This window comes from Taeniopygia guttata, chromosome 5 (genome assembly GCF_048771995.1).
Source record: "Taeniopygia guttata chromosome 5, bTaeGut7.mat, whole genome shotgun sequence".
Classification (NCBI taxonomy): domain Eukaryota; kingdom Metazoa; phylum Chordata; class Aves; order Passeriformes; family Estrildidae; genus Taeniopygia; species Taeniopygia guttata.
The window spans coordinates 53,003,323-53,027,220 of record NC_133030.1 but is presented as its reverse complement, the minus strand read 5'-3'; the positions used below and the strand labels follow the sequence as shown (position 1 = coordinate 53,027,220).

The window sequence follows — 23,898 nt, the reverse complement described above, 5'->3', positions numbered from 1 at the left end:
CATGTGTTCTGCCTTGGGAAGAAGACCCACAGGAATATTACTAAAACCAAGACAGATCTGGGTGATGCAAATAAACGGGCAAATGATTAAAAAATCATTAATCATCAGAATCACCACAGTGCTGCTTGTTCATAATTATTTTTATGCATGGTTAAGCAACCTACATGGACAGCTACTGACCAGGCCTCAACAGTCTACACTGTTTTTTTTGTAAGTATAATGTAGTTTTAACCACTTAAAACAAGTGAAAACACTAATGCATAGTACAATAGCGGACTATGTGGAAGTAGTGAAATCCTGGCAATGTGAGAAGTCACAGCCATTTGCTAACTCATATGTTCTGAAGGGAGTAAACTCTACCCAACATTTCCTGCTCAGCTTTATGTGAACTGCAAAACCACAGTTGGAAGTTCACCCAATGGTCAGCTGAAGCATGTTTCACTCTGGGTTTGCAGACCATTACACCGAGCTGTGCCAGGCTTTCCTGCAGCAGAGAAGAGCCCACGGGGGAGTCCCAGTGCCCAGTGCCAGCTCCTTACCCGCTGAACTCTCCGTAGTTTGGCACCAGCCAGGGCTGCTGCGAGCCCTGACACTGACCCATCGTCAGCACCAGCCCCCTGGCCCACCCCAGCTGGCAGTGGGGGCGGCGGGGGCGGCGCGGCGCCCATGGGCGGTGGAGGGACTGGGGGGGGTGGCGGAGGTGGGGGCCCCCCAGATGAAGCAGGGATCACAGCAGCACCACTGGGGTGGCCAGGTGGAAACGCTGGGCCTGAAATGCAGAGAATAGGAATTAGACGTGAAGCATGATCTCCTCCAACCCACAGACAAGGTCACACTCCCGCTCCCAACACCATGGCCTGACTCCAGGACAAGTGGGTGATGCAAAGGAGCACCATGCATTTGAAGAATGGGAAGAGGTGCTTGTATCAATGGTCAGCTAGATACAGTTGTGTCCTCCTGAGAGACCTTGTCACTGACAGTCTTCTCCCTGGCTGGGCTAGTGTTTCATTCCGTGTCAGAATCAGAGCACAGAATTGCTTCCCAATTCATACTTGGCATATTCTTCTGCTTCTCCCATGGCTTTCTATACGGAGATAATAAACTCCATGGACTTTGGCTGACATCAGCTTTTCAGGAGAATTGTGGGCTACAGCTACACATCCTCCTTTCTGTCATGCAGAGGGTGTGGTCTCAGCCAGTTTTACAGAATTACCAGGGCAGACTCCAGCTCCAAGTACCCCGAAGCTCTGCAAAGCTCCTCTCAGCAGCTGCCTGCAGGAAGGGCTGATGGTGGTAACTCCACTGCAGTGTTTCACCTGTCTCTAACAGGTCAGCTGAACAAACTCACCTCCACAAGGGTATTTCCCCATGCACACTGTCATAACGGGCTGCTCTTGGTATGTATTCACAGCTTCAGTTGTTCAGTGTTACTTTGAAAGACAGTCGTTTTTTGACAGAAATATTTGGAAGCCATATTTAACATTAAGAGCTTGTTTTCCTTATCTAGGTTTTCTTATAATATTGCCTTATTTCTGTGGTTACTTCTGCCATTATTTCACACTCCCAATTCCATTCTTGAAATGAACCATAGCTGCTATTAAAAATACTTTAAACATTTCAAGCCCTCTTTCGTTCATGAACATAATAGCTAGTAATTCATTGTGGGTACATTTAATTGTAATTGCAAAACTACACCCACCTAATTAGAGGGCAGCCTCAGGCAAAAATTGAACTGAGTCAAAATAATGGAGTGATGTGAGTTTAAAATAACTGTATTGAACTAAGTGGATTTCAAAGACTTACATCAGCTGAAGGACTGAGCCTCCAGTGGTTACAGTAATACTTTTTAGCATAAAGTAAAAGGAAATGTCTGGTTTTGTCTTTTTCTAGGCACACCACTTTAGCATTATATGTGGTTATAAACCTGAATAGATCCAACTCACAAAACATATGCTCTGAATTCCAAATAGGCATTGCTTGCAAATTGCTCTCACTCCACAAGCTTCATTTTAGATAGGTACAAGAAATCAAGACCATATACAAAGTGGCCAGACCCAAGCACCTGATCTGCCTTCAATGAGAAAGGTTTGCTGGAATAGTTACAGTGACAAGCCCACGACTATACATGCAGTGGATTCCAGGAACAGAGTTTCTTGAATTAAATAAATTGCAAAACCACAGGAAATTCTGGGTATCTTAACCAAAATCCATGTTCTATGTTTCACTGGTAACAGAAATACCACTTAACAAAAAGAGTAAAAATCACAGCCTCTACCAATATCCTACACAGACAAGAAACCTACTGCAGACCTGGCCTCCAGCTTCAGAAGAGCCCATCTGCTACATTTGGACCAGCTGAAAATAGGTTCAATATGAAGGTCTTTGAAACAATTTGACTCTGCTGAATGACAAAAATCTCATTCTGGGATAATACAGTAGGAATATGCATTGTAACAACCCAGCTATGGGGTCCTGGTTCTGTAATTACTTTTTGCCTGGTCCCTGGACCCGTCTGGAGTGATTTTGATATTCTCCAACCCCAGTTTCAGAAATTACATACTGGAGCAGTTGCTTTGGGTCTCTCAGCCCTTCTTCTATTGGTCAGGGGCAGTGCCAACCAGGCTTTTTGAACAGGTGACAGCTGAGGCTTTACACAGGTCACAACTCATCCAAAATCAGTACTTACTCAAGTGGGCAATGGCAGATGATGTCATGTAAGGAGGGCTCCTCCTGGGCATAGCCACCTCAGACACAGCAGCGTGAGGGGGAGGCAATGGAAGACACTGTGACACGGGCTGACACCACTGCTGCGCAGGACAAGGTGACAAATGGGAGGATGGGGAGGGAGCCTGGCCAGAGGAGCTGGGGGGGCTGGCAATGGTGGGCAGCGGGGAGCAGGGCGCAGCTCCTAGGTGTGGAAAGAAGGACCCATCCACACTTTTCACTTGGGTTCCAGGGGGGCCTAAAGCAATTTGCTCTTCAGGATGGCTGTTCAGAGGTACATTTGCTGAGGTCTCCCACCCTGCTTTATCTGCGGGTGCCTTGACCCTTTCAGGTGGGACAGGAATCATGGGCAGGATGGTAGGACCACGTGGCTGCAGGATGTCACCCCTCTGCAGAGATGGTGCATTTGTGGCAGAGGGAGAAGAAGACTGAGGAGAGCAGGAAAGGGAAGAGCCCCTGAGAAGCTGGTGAGAGGGGAAGGGCAAGTGGGAAGGATGGAGAGGCGGTGGAGACAGCGAGGTTCGCCTGATGCCTGGCATGGCAGTCCGGCCATTTGGGCAGGGTGGAGGGGAGGAACCTGGGGCTGTTGGCAGCTCAGAGGCCGAGTTCCTTTGCAGGAACTGCGGGGGCTCTCTGGCTATCTGCTGGGCTAGGACAGGGCACTGACTAGCGGGCTCAGGGACAACGGGTGCTGAAGCGACAGCGCTGGCTTGAGGTAGTGGGGGGAGCACAACACCAGGGGCAGGAGCACTGCAGTTACTAGAGGCAGGAGGAGGAGACTGGGGATGAGAGGGGGGAGAGCATACGCTTGGTTGAAGGGTGGAAACTAAAAGAACAGAAAAGACAAAAGAATAAGGTGGGTACGCAGGAAGGAATGAAACCAAGGCAAAGTGGGACGGAGGGAAAAGGAACCGTGAAGTCAACGCAAACAGAAACTCAAACAAAGCAAAGAGAAGATGGTGCAGGCACCAGCTTGGGGATTTCCAGCCCTCAGCAGAACTGGAGGGGTGTGCAGAGCAGAACCCTGGCAGCACGGGATGGGCTGCATGCTCTGGTGCTAGCGAGGCTCCTCCAAACCCCACGTGAATCTGAGTCAGGATCACGAGCATCACCTTTGCACCAGGGACAGGTGCAAGGGACATGCAGAACACAGAGGTGGCCACCTTGCAGGCAGAAAGGGAACAGCCAGCAGCCCCTAGGAGCTACATCCTATTCCTTGTGGGTGCCAAGGCAGGATTTTGGCTAAGTTCCCTATACAGAACAGCACACTAACCTCTGCTGAAACAAGAGTCAAACTCTTTCTGTCACCAAAGGCACATGTGTGTGTTTGAGCTGGTTTCAAGTCAAAAGGTTCAACAGCTGAGGAAAAGCATTTCACATATGTGGCCAGATTAACTGAAAAAACTTCCCAAATCCAAAGCCCAGACACAAGATGGCCATCTCAGCTTGCTTGCTCTGACTCCTTTCGAAGAGACAAAGCCATACTTTGTGGCTATAAACTATTCCTGTCATCTCTTTCTCAGTTTAGTGCAATGTAATATGCTATAGAAGATTTTTGTAAGCTCATTAAATATATATATATTTTCCATTAAGTTCACAGAAGACTTCATGATCACAGACTCCCCAGTGAAGAGCATCCAGAGCTGTATCTTCCTCTGTGCTATAGTTTTGTGCTGCAGAGCAATGGAAAGTGCCTGCACACATCCAGCACATCAACCCCTTAGCGCTGACACTCCCTGGAAACACCGAGTCACTCTTGTGGTGGCTGTGCTACCTGCTCTCCTTGCAGGGTGTGGAAGAAGCATGGCCAAGCCCCTTTAGTACACCTAAAACGCCTCCCAGCTGTACAAGTTTTGCCAAGTGCAAAACCCACCTAGCTGCACCTGCATGCCTCAGACCTGAGACCCTGCACAACAACACAACCATGCCCAAATGCATGTACATCTCTAGCTGAAAATCTAATGTTTAAAAATGTAACTGTAACTACAACCACTTTCAGCAATCTAGCTTTTATACAGCACCCCACAGACCCCAACAACAGCAAAGAAGAGACAGTCAGGGAGAGCAGAGTGTATCTGCTTGACTTGATACGTGCCTGTGGTAGAGGTTCTTCTTTCCAGAGATTCCTGGCGCTGTTGCTGTTGCTCCATCACTTGTCTAAAACAGAAATGGAAAAACCCTTGGTCATTAGGTATTCCTTAACATTTTGAGTAAAAGCTTTATACCCTGAGAGGTGTGTCTGGGGAGAGAGCTGATCCCATGAGGTGAAGGTTGGTCTGATTTCACTTGCCCTGGTTGCAGCAGTGCCAGTTCCTACACTGGGAAGTTTAACCAGGACATAGCCCTGCATGCACCAGACACTGCCAGTTCCTACATTGGGAAGTTTAACCAGGACATAGCCCTGCATGCACCAGACACTGCAGGGGTTGGTTGATCCATTTCAGATAACTCCTCAGTGGCTCTGCACAAGGAATTGGCAGTGCCCAATGCCCAGGAGAGCACAGCAAACATGCATGCTGTTAACCTGAAGTGTATGAGCATTGCATGGAAAGGGTAAGTGGCGTCCCACATAAAATCACAGAATCATCCATTAGATAAGGTTGGAAGGGAGTACTGGAGGCCATCTAATTGAACCTCCCTCCCCAAGAAGGATCCCCTGGAGGACACAATCTCCAGGATTCTGTCCAGACAGCTTTTTCCTTCTCCAGGGAAGGAAATATTCAAAATCATGCAGTCCAGAGTTTTTTTATGGCCAGTGCCCAGGCATCCCTGCATCCAGCAGGGAGAGGCTCAGGACAGCTCTGCAGGGATGTGCAGTTCCAGGGGCCCATCAGCAGAGTCTGCTCTTGCACGCTGGACTGCTCCTGCAGGAAGGGATGTCCCTGACCCCTGCCACAAACCCACCCTCGCTCGGCTCCTCCTAAAAAAACTGACAGCTAAAAAACACACTACTTGCCAGGCTTCTTGGCAAGTGCATGGATTTGGAATAAAGATTTCAACAATATTAAAGCACAACTCTGAATTTACCTTGCTGAAGCATTTGGTAATAAAGTTCATTACTATTTTCCTCCACAGTTTCTAGGTCAAATTTGCCTTAATTAGTTTCATTTATCTTTAGACCACTCTTCACTGTGCAGTTTTCTCTTTTCTCAACAGCTTTACTTCATGGTCCATACAGTAAAGGAAGCTCAACTCTAAGCAACATTTCTATTTTGACTCCTTGCACATTATTTTAAGACACTTCCCTGTTACATCTTTACTTGTACTTTCCAGAGTCTGCAATGCTGGGCAATTCTATTTTATTTATATACCAACAGAAGCTTTTAAAGTAAAAAATAGTCCATAAAAATAAAGTTATGTTATGTGGAAAATAAAGAATATTTTAATTTGCAAAACAAATTTTCTGTGTTTCATATCTAGTTCAATATATGGTAAATGAAAATATATGATTTTGCTATGGAGGGATCAATCCTAAAATGGTTTTATGTTCAGGACATGCAATCCATGCAATTTCTAGAAAACTGCAGGTTTCTGAGAAAATTATCATATAAGCAAAGGTGAATCACTTTTGAGAAAGTCTAACTTGGTTGATTCAAGTGGTGTCATTTAAGCCATGACATTTTAGAGCAAATAAATGAAATATTTGCTTCAATACATACCCTAATTCTTTCTTGATTGTTACAGATGCAACAGCATCAACTGCGCTGCTAAAATTTAAATTGTTAACACATGTACTAAGAATTTCCTGTGCATACTGTCCCCCACCTTAGCTTGGCATTTATTAGCAAAATTTGGATGATGAAGAACACCTTGATACATACATCTTCCTGATTAAACCTGGGGAAAATTCTATGTTTACTTAGAGAACCAACCTGGAAAATTCCAGTCTGACAGAACAGGAAAGAAATTTGGGTAAAACACCCCCAAATCATTAGAGCTGCTGCAGAACAGATTGAGCTGCAGGGTGCAAAAATCCAAAAGAGGGGTTGGCCACTGCCACTTGAAGTCACTGGGGTTCATACCAGCCCTTTCTGCCCTTGGTCAGAAGCAGTTTATATGTGCCAAATACACCCTCCCACACGTGCTAAAAGCAGAAGTTCTTAAACTCTTAGAAAGTCAAATTTATTCCAGTCAAACTAAATAAAGCCTACAAGGCTACTTAAGGAGTATGCAAGGAGAAAAGTACAAGAAAGGACAAATTACACTCTGACTTAAAAAGAAACTCTTTAAACATTTGTGCAAAGATTTCTAAAAAACCTTTTCAACAGACAAATTTGCAGGGTAGATACCATAACTTCATTTCCTTCCTGCTTATAAGATGCTAAAAAAAACCCCAAAAAACAAAACTCCTAGGCTTAAAATTAGGTCTCCTCTATGCTTAAAGAATGCATCAGAATAATTAAAGCTGAAAGTCCTCTAGTACAGATGCAGTAATATCTAACTTCATCTACTGGCATATCTTATTCCACTCCAGTGGAGCAAGAGAAGCTTTCCTAGGGCCATGTGCCCTGTAGCAGTCAAATAATACCTACCCAAAGGGCTTTTACTGTCTCTAAACAAAAAAGAATAAATAAAATATTTTTATTCTAACATAGTTAAGCTGCTCACATCTTAAAGGTACAGAATAGACATCCAAACTGGAGGCCTGAATTACACATGCAGAATGAGTGACTTCCACTGGTAAAAGGAAGAGCTGGATCAGGTTTTTCAGGAAGGCAGTGGGAGAGGCAATATCTCCTGCCTTGGCGTGAGCAGGGGCTCTCTGACCTTTGTGATATCTCTGCTATCCCAAAGTAAATCTCAGGTGAAAATATCACTGCTGACTCAGTCATGGGTAAATCCCTACTAAACCTCAGGTCCTTCACAGCTATTCATAAAGGTGCAAGAAAGTAGTTTCCCTACACTTTCCTTATAGTTTTTGGAGGCATGAAGACTCCTGAGTACCTATCAAACAAAGAGTTTACCTAGAGTGTGAACTTAGGCTCACTTCACCCTTTAACAGTCACTACAGAATCATTAACAATAATCAGAAAACATTCAGAACCAGCTTAAAATATGTACAAGTAAAAAGAGCAGTGCTCACTGGTGAACAAGGACTGCATGTTCATCCAAGTCACAAACCAGAACTCTGCCACAGCTGATTAACTCACCTTCTCTGTGCTTCCATCTCATCTGGAGATGGACCATTCTGGATCTGGCGCTGGGCAGCTGGACCTACAGAAAAAATGAAAAGTTGTTATTAAGAAAGAAAGCAAATGTGTCTGACTTTGAAAAAACAGTGCCATTCAGATTGTTTCTCCGCCTTACTATGACAGATAAACCTCAAGCATTATTGTCTTCTCTTTATTATTATTTTTAGCTCTTTTTTTTTCCTATTAGACAAGTCATTGACTCATGTACATTTTTAGTCCCACTGGGAGAATCCAGGGGTTAAATGTGGGAGCAGATTTCTCCAGAAACTTGGCACCACGGTTGCTGTAGATAACACATTAATCCCTTGGTGATGTGAAGGCCTGCAGGGATGCGTTTTTACCTTTGGCATGGTTCAGCTCCATCCTTCAGGTATTATTCTTTGCTTGCACAGAAATTCAACTGCCTCTCTAAGTCTGAGAGCACACATTGTGCTAACTTGGGCTGCTCTGATGCTGAGCTGGCATCAAAAGCTGCCTGATGGAAGGTGCAAAGAGATGCAAAATTAAACAAGACTTTTACAAAGGCGACTTTTCTTTTTACAGTGCTGTGGTCTTCAGTTTCTGGGGGATCCACATCAAGCTGAGCTTTCGCTGGCATCCACCAACAAAAGCTGACTGTGCATGTGACCATTTAAATCACATCTCCTCTACTGATTGATCATTTAATCTCTGTTCTCAGACATTTAATCGAGGACACTGACACTACATGCCATTTTCAGAAGGAAACAATTATTCTGAAAATAAAAATAACTACTGGTAACATAAGTGGTCTTGCATTTATTACAAGGATTGCTCCATTCATTTGAGGAGGTGGGATTCAACTGTGATTAAACAGATAAGACTTCTATTAAATCCAACAGCAATTTTCCTGATAAACTGGGAAAGAGGTCAGTTATGTGCAAGAAATTATTACGCCTATCTTATTTTTTCATTTTCAACTGTAAAACTTCTTTTAAAAGTTATCCAACAAGAGCAAATCAGAATCAAATACTTACAAACCTAAATATGTCACTCTCAAATTGCTAAGCATATTTATCTCTATATTCCTTATGTATTACTACCAGGCTTAATGTTTTCTGAAAACCAATTAAGAAAGTATGAAAACAGGCAAGATGGCAGAAATGCATCCTTGTCAGAAATTCCAGAGTCTTGACTGATCCTGAGGAAATCGTGCATATTTTTGAAATATGTTTAAGGACTAACATTTGAAGTAAGGGTACACAGAACTTTCTGAAAGCCAGGCCTGTGTATTCTAATTTTGGGTCTCCCAAAAATGAAGCCAGTCACAACCACTAAGCCAAAAGCTTTGACATTTAAAAATATCCTATGATTGGGCATGAAGTGAAGACAGCTCACTTCAACGACTCGTGACTGACAATTTAGCGCTGTTTATCACAGGTCTTTGGCAAGCTATTAAAGACAGCAATGTCTCGTTTTGTAAAGATCACACGAAATAATGAACGCGGGGAAGCGGGTGATTGTTCTGGGATGCAAGCCCCAGGGAAAAACTTGGCAAGTACTTGGGAACCACCCAGCAGCGGCTCGGGCCAAAGGAGTTGAAGGTGCATCAAGGACCTCAGAAACCACACGTGAGGAAGCCAGGACAGCTTTACAGCCTCAGCCACAGCTCATGGACACGGAAGGTGGGGATTAATTTCTTGCTCCATCATATACACGTATGCTCTGCTGCGCACGTACAGCACTCAGCTGTGAGGGGTTTCAGTTCAACTGGATTTCTGGGCTGAATTCCCCTCCACATTTTTCGGTATTTCTCAGACAGAAGCGGACATGAACAGGGAGCGCTCTTGGTGGTGCCGCGCTCATCTGATGATGCTTCTTTAGTTGCCCTGCGAGCTGCCTCTGACCCTGCCAGCTTTTGGAGCAGCCTCACAGAGAAGAGCAGCTCCCAGCACAATGACCAGAAGAGTTGTGCTGCTGACCCGTTTGCAGCTTCACAGCTGCTGTGAGCCACATTTTTAGCAACTAATTAAGGCAGGAGATACTCTGCGAATGGCTGTGGTTCCTCGCTTAGTTGCTTTGCAATAATTAACCACGCTTTTATAGAAGCATCTTGTGATTCAGCTGAAGGCAGATTTTGGGAGCACACAGATGTTTTCCGTGTTTATTTTTTTGTCTCCTCCTACTCAACCACCCCAGTAGCCACTCTGCCTTTCCCCAGCTGTCCCTGCAGACAGCTGGGGGGAACTCCTGGCACAGGACACTGCTTTGTGCTGGGTGTGGAGCTTTCCATGTGCTGGTGGCTGCTCCTGCACCGCTGGTTCCACGTCTGGAACCAGCCAGAAACCAGGAACAAAGCTGTCCCCTGAAGGAAAAATGCCATCCTTTCTCTCCTGCTGGACAAGCTCCATGCAATGTTTCTTCTCCCTCTTTTCCTTTGGCTACAAGTGCAAGCAACACTGACTGCATACCCTTAGAAAAATATCAAAAGCATTTATTTCTCTGGGCAACCAGTGTTTTGTGCTTCTTCAATACAGCAGGTCCAATCTAACACGCTTTCATTTATCATACAGAATGGAAGCAGCCTCTCCTTGGGGTTTTTGCAGCTCCTACCGCCTCCATGGTGCTTATGGACCAGCGTGGTGACAGCAGTGTACTAAGGAAAGGGTTCAGAGTCAGAGCCGAACTAGAAATACACATGGGCTTTCAAAATTGAAAATTTTTGTTTTACATATGAGAAAAACATGATGATTTCATGCAAAAAATACAAAACCCTCAAACCACAAACAAACACACACAAACCCCCAGCAGATCATGGGAGGAAAAGAGTTGTCAGAGAGACAGACAGCTCTCCCTCATTGTTTGACAATTCCAGCACATGCTTGGATTGTGGGAGACTCTGGTTCAGCCATCAGGTCTGATGTGTCATTTTTTATATTCTGACAATGTGACATAAACTCCTGCTCATCCTGACAAGAACAGAAGAAATCTTTCCACATTACAAGTTTCTGCAAAGCTTTTTTTTTCCAACAGCAGTATATTTCACATAAATTGGCATTTTCTGCCATAAACCCCCAACATATCAGTTGCTGAAAGCATTTCTGACTGATGCTGATCCCACCATCCCTGTTCAGGTACAGCCTGGGCCAGTGTGCAGACCCACGCTGGGACTCAGCTGGGCAGAGTATTTTGCTGGGTTCACCATAACCCCTTCTCTTTCCCCCTGGGTGTGGGAATCCCTCTAGCTGCCCTGGCTGTCTCCAGACCCTGGCAGGGGGCTTGGAGACCTTGGCACAAAGTCAAAAACACCTGTGGCTTCGATTTTATCCCATGGAAAAAAATCTGCCAACTTTGTATGAAGAATTACAAGCCACAAGGGTTTGAATAGTGTGGTAGTTGAATTAACACAGGGTGAAAAAGTAGAATTTTAGGGTTTTAAAATAAGGGGTTCAAGGGGACAAGATGGAGGGATTTGGGCGTTTTCTGACCTTCTTCTCCTTCTTCTTGCCCTCCATGTCTTGCTGTGATGGTGATACTTTTCTATTGGTTTAAGGTAAAGACACACTGTCCAACATAAATTATATTGGCATGTTATTGTAAACATATTACACACAGTTTTTAGTATAAGATGGTAACACCACCCCAAGGGGGTGGGAGTCTGTCGCAGACTGACCTGCTAGACAGACCGCAGCTCTGTGAGTACGCATGTTATAGATAAGAGAAAATAAACAACCTTGAGAAGCTGACCCTCCACATTCTGACTCCTTTGGCTGCACAGGCTGGGAGAAAAAGACTTTTTATGGTCTTGGGGGCACCTCGACCTCTAAATCTTGGGCTCTTTGCTCCCGGCGGTGCTGCTGCCCCACTGCCAGCAGGCCAGCCCCACACTGAGCTGTGACATCCCTGGCTGCTGTCCCCGCTTCAGCCAGAACGAGAAGCGCTCTGTGTCCCCATCTGCCACCACTTCCCCATTCACAGCCTGCCTGTAATTTCAGCTCTTGCCGCTGTTGGGCAATCGCGCTGCTGCTGCTGAGCCTCTGTCAGCACTTCCACACCTGCCCCTGCCCCAGGAGCTCAGCCTGCTCTCCTGGTGGGGACTGCACGGGCTGGAGATGTCCTGGCACAGCCACACTGGAGTGGGAACAACAGTGCTGGTGACCGGCTGTGCTGGTGACACTCCCTTCAACTCATTAGCAGAGACAATTATCCCGGACAAAGCACTCACCTAATTAGCCTAGATAAAGCCCGTAGATAAAGCAGGGTGCCTACCCTGGGCTCAGGTGAGTGCAGCCAGAGCTGGGTGGCACGGCAGGTCGGGCTGACCTGACTTTCCATGGCGAGCTGAAGGGCTGAGAAGTCCTGCTCTGCCTTGTTCTGATGTGCAGCAGTGTCCGGCAGAGAGAGGGAGCACAGCCCACCAAGGGTGTCACTGTCACAGAGCTTTCAGGCAGTGTGCCTCACTCCCATTAAACATTCACTCGAGGAGTTTCAGAGACTCTTACTCACAGGCTGGGTGCCTCAGCAGCATTTTAACAGAGTGCATTAAATACCTTCTACAACATCATTTACACATGGACCAAACTTCTCCTCTGAGAACTGCAAAGAACTTTATCAGCCTTAATTAAGCTTCACCCATGCTGTGAGGCAGAAGTGACTTGATTACACCCAGGCCGTGTCTGCACAAATAAAATCTGGTTGCATCAATTTACCTACAGGTGAGATTTGCTACTGACACAGTCAAAACTATGTAAAAGGTCACCTAAGGCATTCTTACTCTGATGCAGACCAAATTTGGTTTGACCTGAGGCAAGTAGAGTGCAGGGAAAGGAGCATTTTCAGCTCTGGGCCAGAAAACCTTCCCTACCTCCCTTCCTTGTTCCTTGGTGACCAACAGTACTGTAAATCTGTGGCAGAGCAAAGGAAAACACATCCTCTTAAAATCATCCCCAGCAATGCTTTCCATAACCTGAGTTTACCTTATACCACACTGGACAAGGAATAGTGTCTATCAGGCACCAACTCTCAGCTGAATTCTAGAAATTCCTGTCTTAGAAGCTATTTTAAAAGCACCATTCCCAAGATTGCAACTGCTTTGCTTTTGCCTTTTATCTCGAGATTATTTTAATCTCACATGAAACAGGCCCTGCTTAAAGTGAAATAAGGGTGTGAGCCCAGGGGGTCTGTATGAAGTCTGTTCTTTGAACTAAAAACTGATTTAACATTCAGTGCTAAAACTTTCTGATGCAGATAAGATTTAAGTGACAGCTGGAAAAACAAGCCTTGTGTGTAACATGGGAATGCCCTGCCCTTGCATTAGCTCACATCTCTTCAAGGACTTATGTACAGGTGTGTATGCTGTGCACAGTCCTTCTCTTCCTGTTTTTTTTCAGGAAAAATCAACAGATGGAATTGCAAGGGTCCCCTCATGCAGAACCACACAGCTGTGCATGTGCACTGAGCAGGCTGGAAAACATGAAATCCAGAGGGAAGTTACCAAGCAAAAAGGCTGTGTAAAGATCCAGTGTTTGAAGATTATTAGAAAGAAACCATCTTCAAAAAACTTGCCACAAGTGCTACTGAGCACACTAATATTAAACCAGTGCCTTTGCCTCAAATGCTAAAGCTGGTAATTCCATTATTTTGCATAAAATATGATGGCACTTGTTTGACCCTGGCTGTTCGTTCATCATGGCACTGGCACAGCATTTGGGAATTGTTCATGCTTGCGTCTTGATTGAGCTGGTGGAGAAAAACGTACTTTTTCCTCCTGTATTATGTAATACAGATGAGACAGTGCTAAAGCAGCTCCTGCTGCAAGCAACTCCACTCTGACAGCAGGGGTCACAGCAAATATGTAAAGGACATGGCTTGGCTGCATTTATCTCAGCACCACTGCCTCAGCTCAGCAGCACAGCTTGGGTTACCTGTCAGATAAGAAACAGCACAACCAGCTTTAAACAAGATTTAAACATACACATAGGTGACAGTGCAACCTTTCACAGTGAGGTGGCTCCACAGCCATTTGGGTCAGCATCTCCCCCAAAATGCAGTCTGGAGTGGTGGGAATGCATCCCCATAGTTAGGGCAAGCAACAGGGAGGGGAGCCCATGTGTTCTGGTATGGGACTCCTGTATTTTATCTGGTGACTGATCAACATAAAATATAAGAACTGTGTAAGAACTGGAAATTATTTTCCTCCCAGCAGCTCAGCTCTAACAGGAAGACCAAAACACACACTGATCTAGAATAGCACGAGCTTTTTGGGGTGGGGGAAGGTGAGCAAGGAAAGCTGCAGTTCTGCCTGGACAGGGGAAGTGGCTGAACCTCGGTTCCCCACTTCCCAAGTGTGAGTATTCTCAGTTCAGTCAGAAAGAAAACGAAGGTTTCTAACCAGGCAGAAGCCAGGGAAACAGCTGGAAAAAAAATGTAAATAATTCTTTATCTCTCTTGCTGTTCACGTTGTTTACAGATAAGTTCTGCCACTGTGTGTCATTCACTGCACACCAATGCTCGAGTTGCTTTCACTCTAGGTCCAATAGAATTTATCTAGACAAAGCTCTCTATAAAAAGAGCGGTGTATTTGAAATAAATCTGAGTTCTACTCTCTCACCTTCTGAAGTGATTTCATATCGTCGTGTCTCAACAGCATCACCCAAGGAAGTTCTTTGAGCACCTGACCTTGAGGATGGCAGCCCAAGGGAAGGTGATGGCTCCACATCCAACTGGATCTGGCCCCAGCGCCATGGAGCCTGGCACATGTGCCTGCACCTGTGCAGCGCTGGCTCTCCAAGAAACAGAGAGAAATTCTGGCAAAGCGAATGCAGGAAACCTCTGTGCAGGACAGCAAAAGATGGAACTCAAGCATCCCAGGGGGGTTCTGTTTGCTGTGCTGAGCTCTGGGCAGAAGGGAACTAATTTGGCGGTGGTTATGCGATCATGGAATCAAGGCGGGTGAGGCAGCCGCCTGCCAGGCAGCTCCAGGGGGGGACTGCCAGCAACTCCCACCACGGCAGGGCTGGTGCAGGGGCTCTGATGCATGTAGAGAAGCAGCCTTGTTTCCACAGGCAATTTCATGAAAAGTAGGCATCCAACTTAGTTGATGACCAATTGCTTTTGTTAGGAGAGCTGCCTCTGGCTCTCAGAAAAATGTTATATGCATAGGAAAACATAGGAAGAGTAATTTTACTTTTTTATCATTACAAAAAGGGGGAAAAAAAGAAAAAAAAAAGGACATAATTGAACTTCTAAGAGTGTACTTTCAATATTGGTGGCTTTATAAGCACACTCAGAGAAGGTGATGGGAGGTGTCATCAATCAGTGCCAGAAGTAAAAAAGTAATCTATAAAATTCAGGACCATGAGATTATCTTTAAAAAATAAAAGAAACTAAATTAACCCCACAATTATTAGTAGCAAGTAAACAAGCCCCCAAGCACTTCTGTTCCCTCCTTTTCTTGATTGTTTTTCAGAATGTGCATCAAGCCTATTTTCCTGAATATACAGGATTGAAACATTTCAATAAAAGGTGAAGATTAGCTCATAATCTTGTGCCTCTAGGCAGTACTGGAGCTTTAAGAAAAACACCAAATACCATCAGAATCTCATTAAAATCGAGAGCATGGGCCGTCCTGAGAAGCTGGCACCCCACTACCACTGCATGGGCATTCAGGCAGTGGATGCTCCAAAGAAGCTGAGAGTGGAAATCAAAACACACCATCTAAAGATATGGCTTATATTGCAAAGATATTTTCCTGAATTTGGTTTTAGTGAGGACATGAACTGTTTCACTCCAGTATGAGTTTGCCAGGTGCTGTCCCAGCAGAGACAGGGACACTGCAATGCTGGCCTCCTGCTCTGCAGGAGTGTTGCTGAGCTCAGAAAGCACTTGCCTTTGGATGTCTCAAACCCTACACATCTGTTCTGTGAAATAAAAGCTGTCTGCTTTTAGCTAAGTGTGACTCTGTGTGTTTCTGCACCCAATATACCTGTTTATACCCACTTCACACATACACTTCTTTACATTAAACAAAAAGCAGGGACTTGATCCCTTTTTTTTTGACAAATAGAATTTTTGAAAATTTCTGAAGTCACAGAGGAAAAGAACCCAGCCACTAGCATGGACAGCAGTTCAATCAGCTGATATTTACACACATCGCTGGTCAAAAATAATCGCTGGTTTTGCTTAACTGTAGGATTTATGACACATTAGATCAGAAATGTATGTATATATATATATACACACACACACACACAGGCACACACCCACTGTAGCCTAGTGCAGCACCCAAGGCACCAAGAGCAGGATGGTCTATTCTTGGCCTATCTCCACATACAACCTTACAAGGCAAGGCTCTCCATTTTCAAGTGTCTTTGTCTTGTTTCCCTAGTGGTAGGAGAATAAACCCCTCAGGGCAGTCTTTTCCAGCACGTGGAGAACAGCAGGGCCCATACACACACTGAAGCACCATGCACACATAGAAAACAGCATATTATAAACACACAGTTTGCATCTAGTTGATGGTTAAGATCCAGACAAGATCCATTTTACCGAGATTTAACTTCCACCACTGCTCTAAGGAAACTATGATGGGTACCTGTACCGGGGTAAGAGTACTTTTCTACAAAACACAATTAAATGGAGATGTATTTCAGGATTTTTGAAAAAAAAAAAAAAAACAACCCAACCAAACAAACCACATGAAAAAATATCATTAGAAATAGGCAGGGTTCCTTGATAATTAAGTTGCAGTTTTAAATAAATTCAACAGATAAACAAAATATTCAAATACAGAACCTGATCCCATTCACACTTATATCCAAAGCCAAACCATCTGCTTAAGGGAAGCAAAAGTCCCACTAACTAGGAAGGCCCAGAGTAAACCCACTCATCTCTGCAAATCCTCATTTCCAGAAGAACTAACAGGAATTGGCAGTCACAGGTAGGTTGTTATGGAGAAAAAATAGGCAAATATCCCATTAATTATAGCAGGTATGAAATGCTGCCCTTTTTCATATCTGTTTTTTAAAAGCATTATCTATTCCATGAATACAGATGCTACACTAGCAAGTAGAAACAGAAACAATCCAACACATTGATCCACAAGTCCCACTTTCTTGCTGTAATGACCTCTCCTGATTTAACAGCCCTGACTAATGCCCACATCTCCTCAACTTAATGGCTCAATTCTCAAAAATATTATCTCGGCCTTCTACTGCCCTCCTGCCTGAATGAAAAGCAAATTAAAGACAAACGATCCATCAGCGAGCTACATGGCACAGACCATCTCCATGCACAAATGAGCATCCCTCCCCCTTCCCGGGAGGGCTCAGCAGGAGCACAGCATGCAAGGAACAGGACGTGCAAGGCGGTGGGGAGGTTTCCATCACCTACAGGACATTCGGCACAGGATGATGCAGTCACAGTGGCAGAGGCAGAAGCAGTGCCAGATCCATTCCCTGCTGACCATAGTATGGCCGCAGCCTCCCGAGCGCACTCCCGGGCACCCTCCGCATCCCGGCACTCCGCGCCACCGAGCGGCTTTCACCAGGTGTAATCGATCCCCTGCTGCAGCAGCACACTGGGCCCTGCCATTTAAATATTTAATTGGACCCTTTTCCTCACCTATCACAACACTTCGGGGTGTCTGAAGCCAGGCTTCATTGTCTGGACTTTCACGTAATGCTGTGAAAGAAAGAAATTGTATTTGCTGCCTCCTGCCCCAGCCAGACCTCCCTGTGTTCACCTACACGCAAGCAATTAAAGTAAAAGCAAAGTGTGAAAAAACAGAAAGTTCACTTGTCTTGGGGAAAAAATGGCTGCTGTTGAACGTGCAGGATCAAGTTCAGTGGTAGCTTCTGAAATCAAAGGGGTTCAGTGATAAATGTTGAGCACAAGTCTTATGCAAGTGTAAACAAGGTGGTTTCAGAGATATGTATATATGGCTGAAGATCCCCATCTACTATTAAATTTTCTCTTCATCATCCCATCATACCTGATCTCCTCTGATCCCAACACTTCACCTTTTTTACTTTGCCTGCTAATCACTTTCCTCTTCTATATTTAAGTGTGGCAGGTCTTCCAAAGGAAATCCAGTTGAAGTTAATGGAGAGTTTGTATGAGGAGGCTAAACGGAGTATTTATCCACTCTCTACCTCTGCCTTATCACCTTTGATCCATTTCTTTCCTTTCTCCTTGCCTTTGCATTATTCTGTCTGCTGAGGACTTCACACAGGCTAATGCTCTACTCCTCAAGCAAATTCATAGCTGATTTAGGGGATATATTTCCACAGCCTCAGTGACACTACTCTGATGTAGATCAATTGGTATTTTGACCCACTGGACTCAGCAGCTAAGTCTTTTATCTAATATCTGACTTTCAGAACATGCTGAATAAAAATTCGAAGTTTTCATAACTGTAAATTACCTATGGTCACACCAGGTGAAACCCAGATGGAACAAGTTCATAATTAGAAATGTATCAGAGCCACTCCTATCCCTATCAGGCAATACTTACTCATCATAACTGAGTAGTTGTTCACTCTCTGTACCTGCCTCCCACAACATTCTCAGAAAGACTGATATGTAGATACTCTAATAGCAAAGCTGCTTATCATATGTTTTCTAACGTTTGCTGCTATGAATTATTTATGTCTCATTTTAAGGCTACAATATCCATACCTCTCAGGTATTCCCCACTATCAGATGGAGCACAACAAGCATTAACCAATCAAAATCTGAGACAGCAAAAACTCTGTAATAGCAAACTATCCTTTTTCACTGTGGCACACAGATGGTGTAAACTCTACCTGTATATGCTCATTGTTTTCTGCTTGCTGGCTCATAAAGCCATTAGAGGCACACCAGAAACAGGAGTATTAAATACAAACCTGAGTGTAAATTCAGGGTCTCCCAGCCATAAATGCCAATGGTTTTACGTAACTACATTCTGAGAATGTAAGAAGATTCAGGAATATATTTAAATGAACAAAAGTGGCATTATAATTGTAAAATTGTAGGCCATGTTTTATATTCAGGACTCCAGTTTTCCTAGAGAACATGGTACCATCAAACCATTTAATTCTCAGTTTTGAGGGCACTTAAAATCCTTTTTGTTCTTCTGTGCTTTCTGAAGGACTGAAGGGAAGCATCTGGCTGATGTAAAATATCAGCTAAGCTCTCCAAAGTGCTCTCTTATCCTGCAATACCATTGGAATCACCGGCTCTCTCTAAAGAAAATGCTATTACACAAATGTAGGTAATTTAAAACACTGTATCGAACTAATGACAGAAGCTGTAAACTTAATTCTGTCCTAATGATGCATCTAACTCTTTCAGTGACTGATTTGGCCAAAATTATGTATGCCATATTTTCTTTACTATTTTCTTGCACACTTCTCTTAGACAACGAGGTTGTGGTTTCTACAGGGTTAAATATGGTCATGACTAATAAAAAGCTAGAAAACATCCTTCAAGGCCAAACAGCACCCAGAGACTCTCAAACTGATCTAGCAGAGATTAACAAATTCTTACAGATCCTTCGGCAGACTTACCACCTGCATAGCAAACCCGCTGCCAACACTGCTGTGGAGCCAGAAAACCAGTGAGTGGGTGTGATAACTCCTGCTGCCACCCCAACTCCTCCCTCCTCCCTAAAAGTGACACAGTATTTTTCAACAGCTCACTCAAACACAACGTGGGGCAGCACAGCCAGGGCCACCATGTGGCTGAGTAAATGCCAGAGCAGGAGCTCATAGGGATGGGGAACAGGTTCTCTCAGAAACTCCACCAGCACTTCTGATTCTGAAATAAAGCCTGGTATCCACATTCCCGCCAGCAAGAGAGTGACCTCTTCTAAGTGGAAATAGCAGCATGGCCCACAGGAAATAATAATTAAAGACCCTGAGAAGGCAGTTATCCCAGACAATATGACATTGAGCCACCAGCTCTGCTTCTACTTTGGATAAACAAAGTTATGACTTACAGAACACGATCACTGTTGGCCCAAGTTTGGTGGGGGGGCAGGGGGAAATCTGGTGTGGCCAAAAACATTGTGAAAATACTTTTATAACACCTGCACTGGGATTCCTAAGTTTTGGTACATGTGCCACCAGCTGCATGCAAGTCATTTAAAAGGGATGCTCTATCATGCAGCACTAGGCATAACCCCGCCCCCCAGAAATCTTATAATTTCTTATTAGCATTACTTGACCCTCACAAGGTTACAGCCCAGCTTGCCTGTGGCAGCACAGATGATTCCTGAAAGAGGAGCACTTGCAGATGCTCTGTACCTAAAGAGATTTTAAGTAACAATTCAATTGACCACCTCTTACTCCTGTAAATAAAAACTCCTGACCTCAATTTGAACATGAACTGGCTGGCTGGAAGGCAAGCACTCCGTGAACAAACTGCTCCTGTGATCCTTGCAACAGGAAATCAATTGTGAAAATTGCATTTTGACAAATATAAATCATTACTGACAAAAAAGGCAGACAAATCCCTCTTGATGTTTAGCACTTACCCGGTGCAGCAGCCTGCTGGAAGATGTGCTAGAAAAATGCTTCTTTTTTAAAGAGAAGTTGGAAAACACTAATTCCACAATCTGCAGCAGTGAAAATAAAGGACAGCTCTGATCCTGCAAGAGGTAGCAGGCAGGCAGGTTACTCTCCTACATGAAGCCTTGTGCAGGAAGGCTGTAATTATCTGGTTGAGCACCTACTGATTGTATCTGGAGACTGTGCTCCTACGAGCCAATATACAGATGATACAACTCATGTCATTTTACTTTCTGTACATTTTGTCCTTAATTGAAAAGATTGCGTTCCTTTTCTATTCCTAATATCTATTATCCATGCTTGAGAAGGCACTTAACAGCACATTAGACAGCTAAGAACCCAGAGGCTGTGCCAAACTGAAATAACACTAAGAAATGAATTGAGTGCTTGGTTTCATTTTAGTAGTGTCTTTATCAATTGGCACCCTGAGAAGGTTTGTACTTTAGAGAACTCTGGAAAACACTCAAGAAGGAGAACAATGAGCTTTTAAGTTCCTCAGCCAGACAAAATATATTAAAAAAGCCATTCTCATGCCATTGACCTTATCTTTGTAGTTCTTAGGGTGGAAACTAATTTCTGTTGTTAAGGGTCAGTGTCAGATGTTTTGTTATACCTGTATAAGCTGTTTATACTGAACTAGCCTTAATTTTTAATATTGCCATTCTCTGCTCTCAACCTCCATTTCCATCATCAGTTCCTAAGGGCTCCTGGGTACTGTGCCAAGGAGAACTGAATTGTTTCCCACTAGAAGAGGATGCTTTTGGGATGGTTGCTATTCTGCAGGCAATGCAGCCACATTCCTTAGCAATTAGGCTGGGCTGTGGAGCAGATTTAAGACCTGGGAGAAATCAGCCTGCTCATCTCCACACTTTGTCTCTCTAGAGCTGCTGCCTGCACAGAGGCTTGGCTGAGTCCATGCCAAGCCAGGACACTTGAGTTGATGGATCCTCTCCCGAATTTCAGTAGCTGCAGTACAGGCACAACCCAGTGAGACCAACTGAGGAATACAGCATGTTACCTTCAGTTCTTGCATGGACAGCCCAGATTTAGACTGAATCAAGACTCACCCATGGGAGTGAGAAGACTCACCTGGCACAGCACTTATTTCAGAACTAGCCCCTAACACATATTTCCAGTTACAAACCATTTTAAATGAGATGCAAGATGGAAAGTTTCTGCCAAGAAATAGAGAGCAAGAAGCATTCCAGGAAAATGCAAGCCTCACAGACTAAGCCCAGAAAAACCCTGTCAAGTAAAAATTACAGTTACCAGAAAATTACCTGCATTGGAGCATCTTATACTGATGCCATTCTCTAATATGCTCTGATTAAATCATGTCAGTGATATAGTACTAAATTAAACAATATTTAAAATACATGCTTACACTTTGCATGTCTTTTCTTTGCAGGGCACTGCTAAGAGCAAAATAGGTGCACAGATGAAGGAAAGACGAAGGCTGGTAAGCCATTTCTCATGACAGTTGCCCCACTTGAAAGTTATTTAAGCTGCTGTCTGCCAGTAGCCTGTAGTATGGTAACAATTAAATAGTCACTAGTAACATACCTATATTACAGCACATTGCTTTCTAAATTGCCTTCTACGAAAAAAATTCAATCAATTTAACTGATGGGGAAATTTGAAATCTGCTATGCTGCTATTAGAATCATTTGGTATAAAGGAAGTGCAGGCATGCATTTGATACTTCTCAGAGGGCTTGGCTTTAATTAATTTAAACTTTCAAATTGATTGTGAATCACTTGAAAATGCATTCTGTTTCCTGAGAGTATGAACAGGTGCTTCTTGGGAAACCGTGATGAGTTTCTCCTCTGATACAGAAAGCCTGAGACCCAAGAAAAAGCCCCAAACTCCTGTAAAGAGGCTAGCAAACACAATTTAAAGCACTTCAGCTTTGCAAACTTCTAGTTGCGACACCACTTTCCTCAGTTATCAGCGCCAATCTAAGAGAGGGATGAATCCTCCCTGGCCCTGTGTCTCCCCACCGATTACAGGAGAAGCCTGGGTGAGACTCAGTCCTATAAATATAGCTGGGATGAGTCCAATCCTAAGAGACTAAGCCATAAACTCTACCCACAGATTCAGGGAGGGTTTGGAAAACCCAACACCGCTGCAGCTTGGCTCAGCACTCGCTCACCGCTGTGACTCCTGGTGGGTGTGCCAGAAAAGCCTCGCAGGGGACACAGTGGGCAAAATGCTCCTTGCAGTGAGTAACAGACACCTGTTACAGACCTTCCATAATGGGACCCCTCCTGATAAATCAAACAGGCTTTCCCCCTCCCTGTTCATCCCCCAGAATGAGGAGGGGAGGTTTATTCATCACTGAGCTGGGGTGACCAGCTTTCTGTCCTATTATCTGTCTCATTATTGAAAGGAGGCTGGTGAGGTAAGTGGTTGTGAGACAGCTGTGACACAGAGCACGTGTCATTTCTCCCAGTATAGAGAAAAAGGACTTCCCAGAATGAGAGTCAAAAATAGCTGGCTTGCCTTAGAGGGTGTATTCACTTTGAAACACAGAACACAAGTCTAAGATGGCACCTCTAATATGACAGGCACCTTTGGCAGCCTGCTCTCAGCCAAGATACCTAAATCCCAGCTCTTTCTTCTCCTAAAATTTTTTACCATATCAAATTATAGATGCTTTTCAGAATGTTAGAAGAAGCTTTGGTGGAGAGAGGGCAGGTGCAACCTTCTAAGTTACATTAAAACCATCTTTTTTTTCATACAAAAAAATATCTTCAAGATTAATTTTTAAAATCTACTGCAGTCCTGCCTTTCTTCCCACATTTCTTATACCAGTGGTGTTTCAGCTCCCCAGCATCCTCTTTTAGCCCTGCTCAGTGCCTGTCTCCCAGGTAGATTGAAGCTGGCCACATTCCACCCAGGGCTGAGAAGTCTGGTTTGGGTATCAGCATCAGCAAGGCAGCTTGATGCTTTCAGAGCAAAGTGTATTCTTTCAAACACAGTATTTTTTTTACCAGTGATAGTAATGAGCCACTTGGACAAACTTTATTACATCCAGACAGTGGCTTTATAAAGTATGCCTTCACTTGGTAAAGGATTTGTGTTCAGAATACCAAAGCTTTGCACATAGAGGTTACAGTGGATGGCTTTAATGATCTCTTCTGATTCTAAAATTCTAAGAATCCAACATCATTGCTTATGGACTTCTTTACACCAAAGATCTGCTTGACTCTTCTGGGAATACATTAAAGCTTAAAAGCTTGCCAAGCTGAGAAAATAGCCGGGATATTTTTATTAATAAAAATCTGTTTTTCCTAGAATGTTACTTTAATTTTTCCCCTGGCCCTGAGCAAGCCTTGACATTTTTCTTTTGAGCAACTGGACAAAGGAGCAGAATTGTACTGCTCCTCTTTATGGCTCTGTAAGGGCTCCCCTCTGCCTGTAAGTTTGCTCTCAGGTATTGCCAAGCCACCAAAGGATTTGGGAAGCTTTCC

At 44.2% G+C, this 23,898-nt stretch overlaps 1 protein-coding gene across 9 annotated transcripts in view; it reads right to left on the bottom strand.

Moving 5' to 3' along the window:
• Positions 1-23,898, bottom strand: part of EVL (Enah/Vasp-like) — a 140,615-nt gene that overhangs the window by 9,800 nt on the left and 106,917 nt on the right. For all 9 annotated transcript variants that reach the window (XM_072930405.1, XM_012574231.5, XM_072930408.1 and 6 more), the window contains exons 4-6: positions 7,875-7,938; positions 4,820-4,881; positions 540-769 (exon numbers count right to left, since the gene is read on the bottom strand). In XM_072930405.1, coding sequence (XP_072786506.1) covers positions 540-769; positions 4,820-4,881; positions 7,875-7,938 — 356 coding nt within the window. The remainder of the gene's footprint in view (positions 1-539; positions 770-4,819; positions 4,882-7,874; positions 7,939-23,898) is intronic.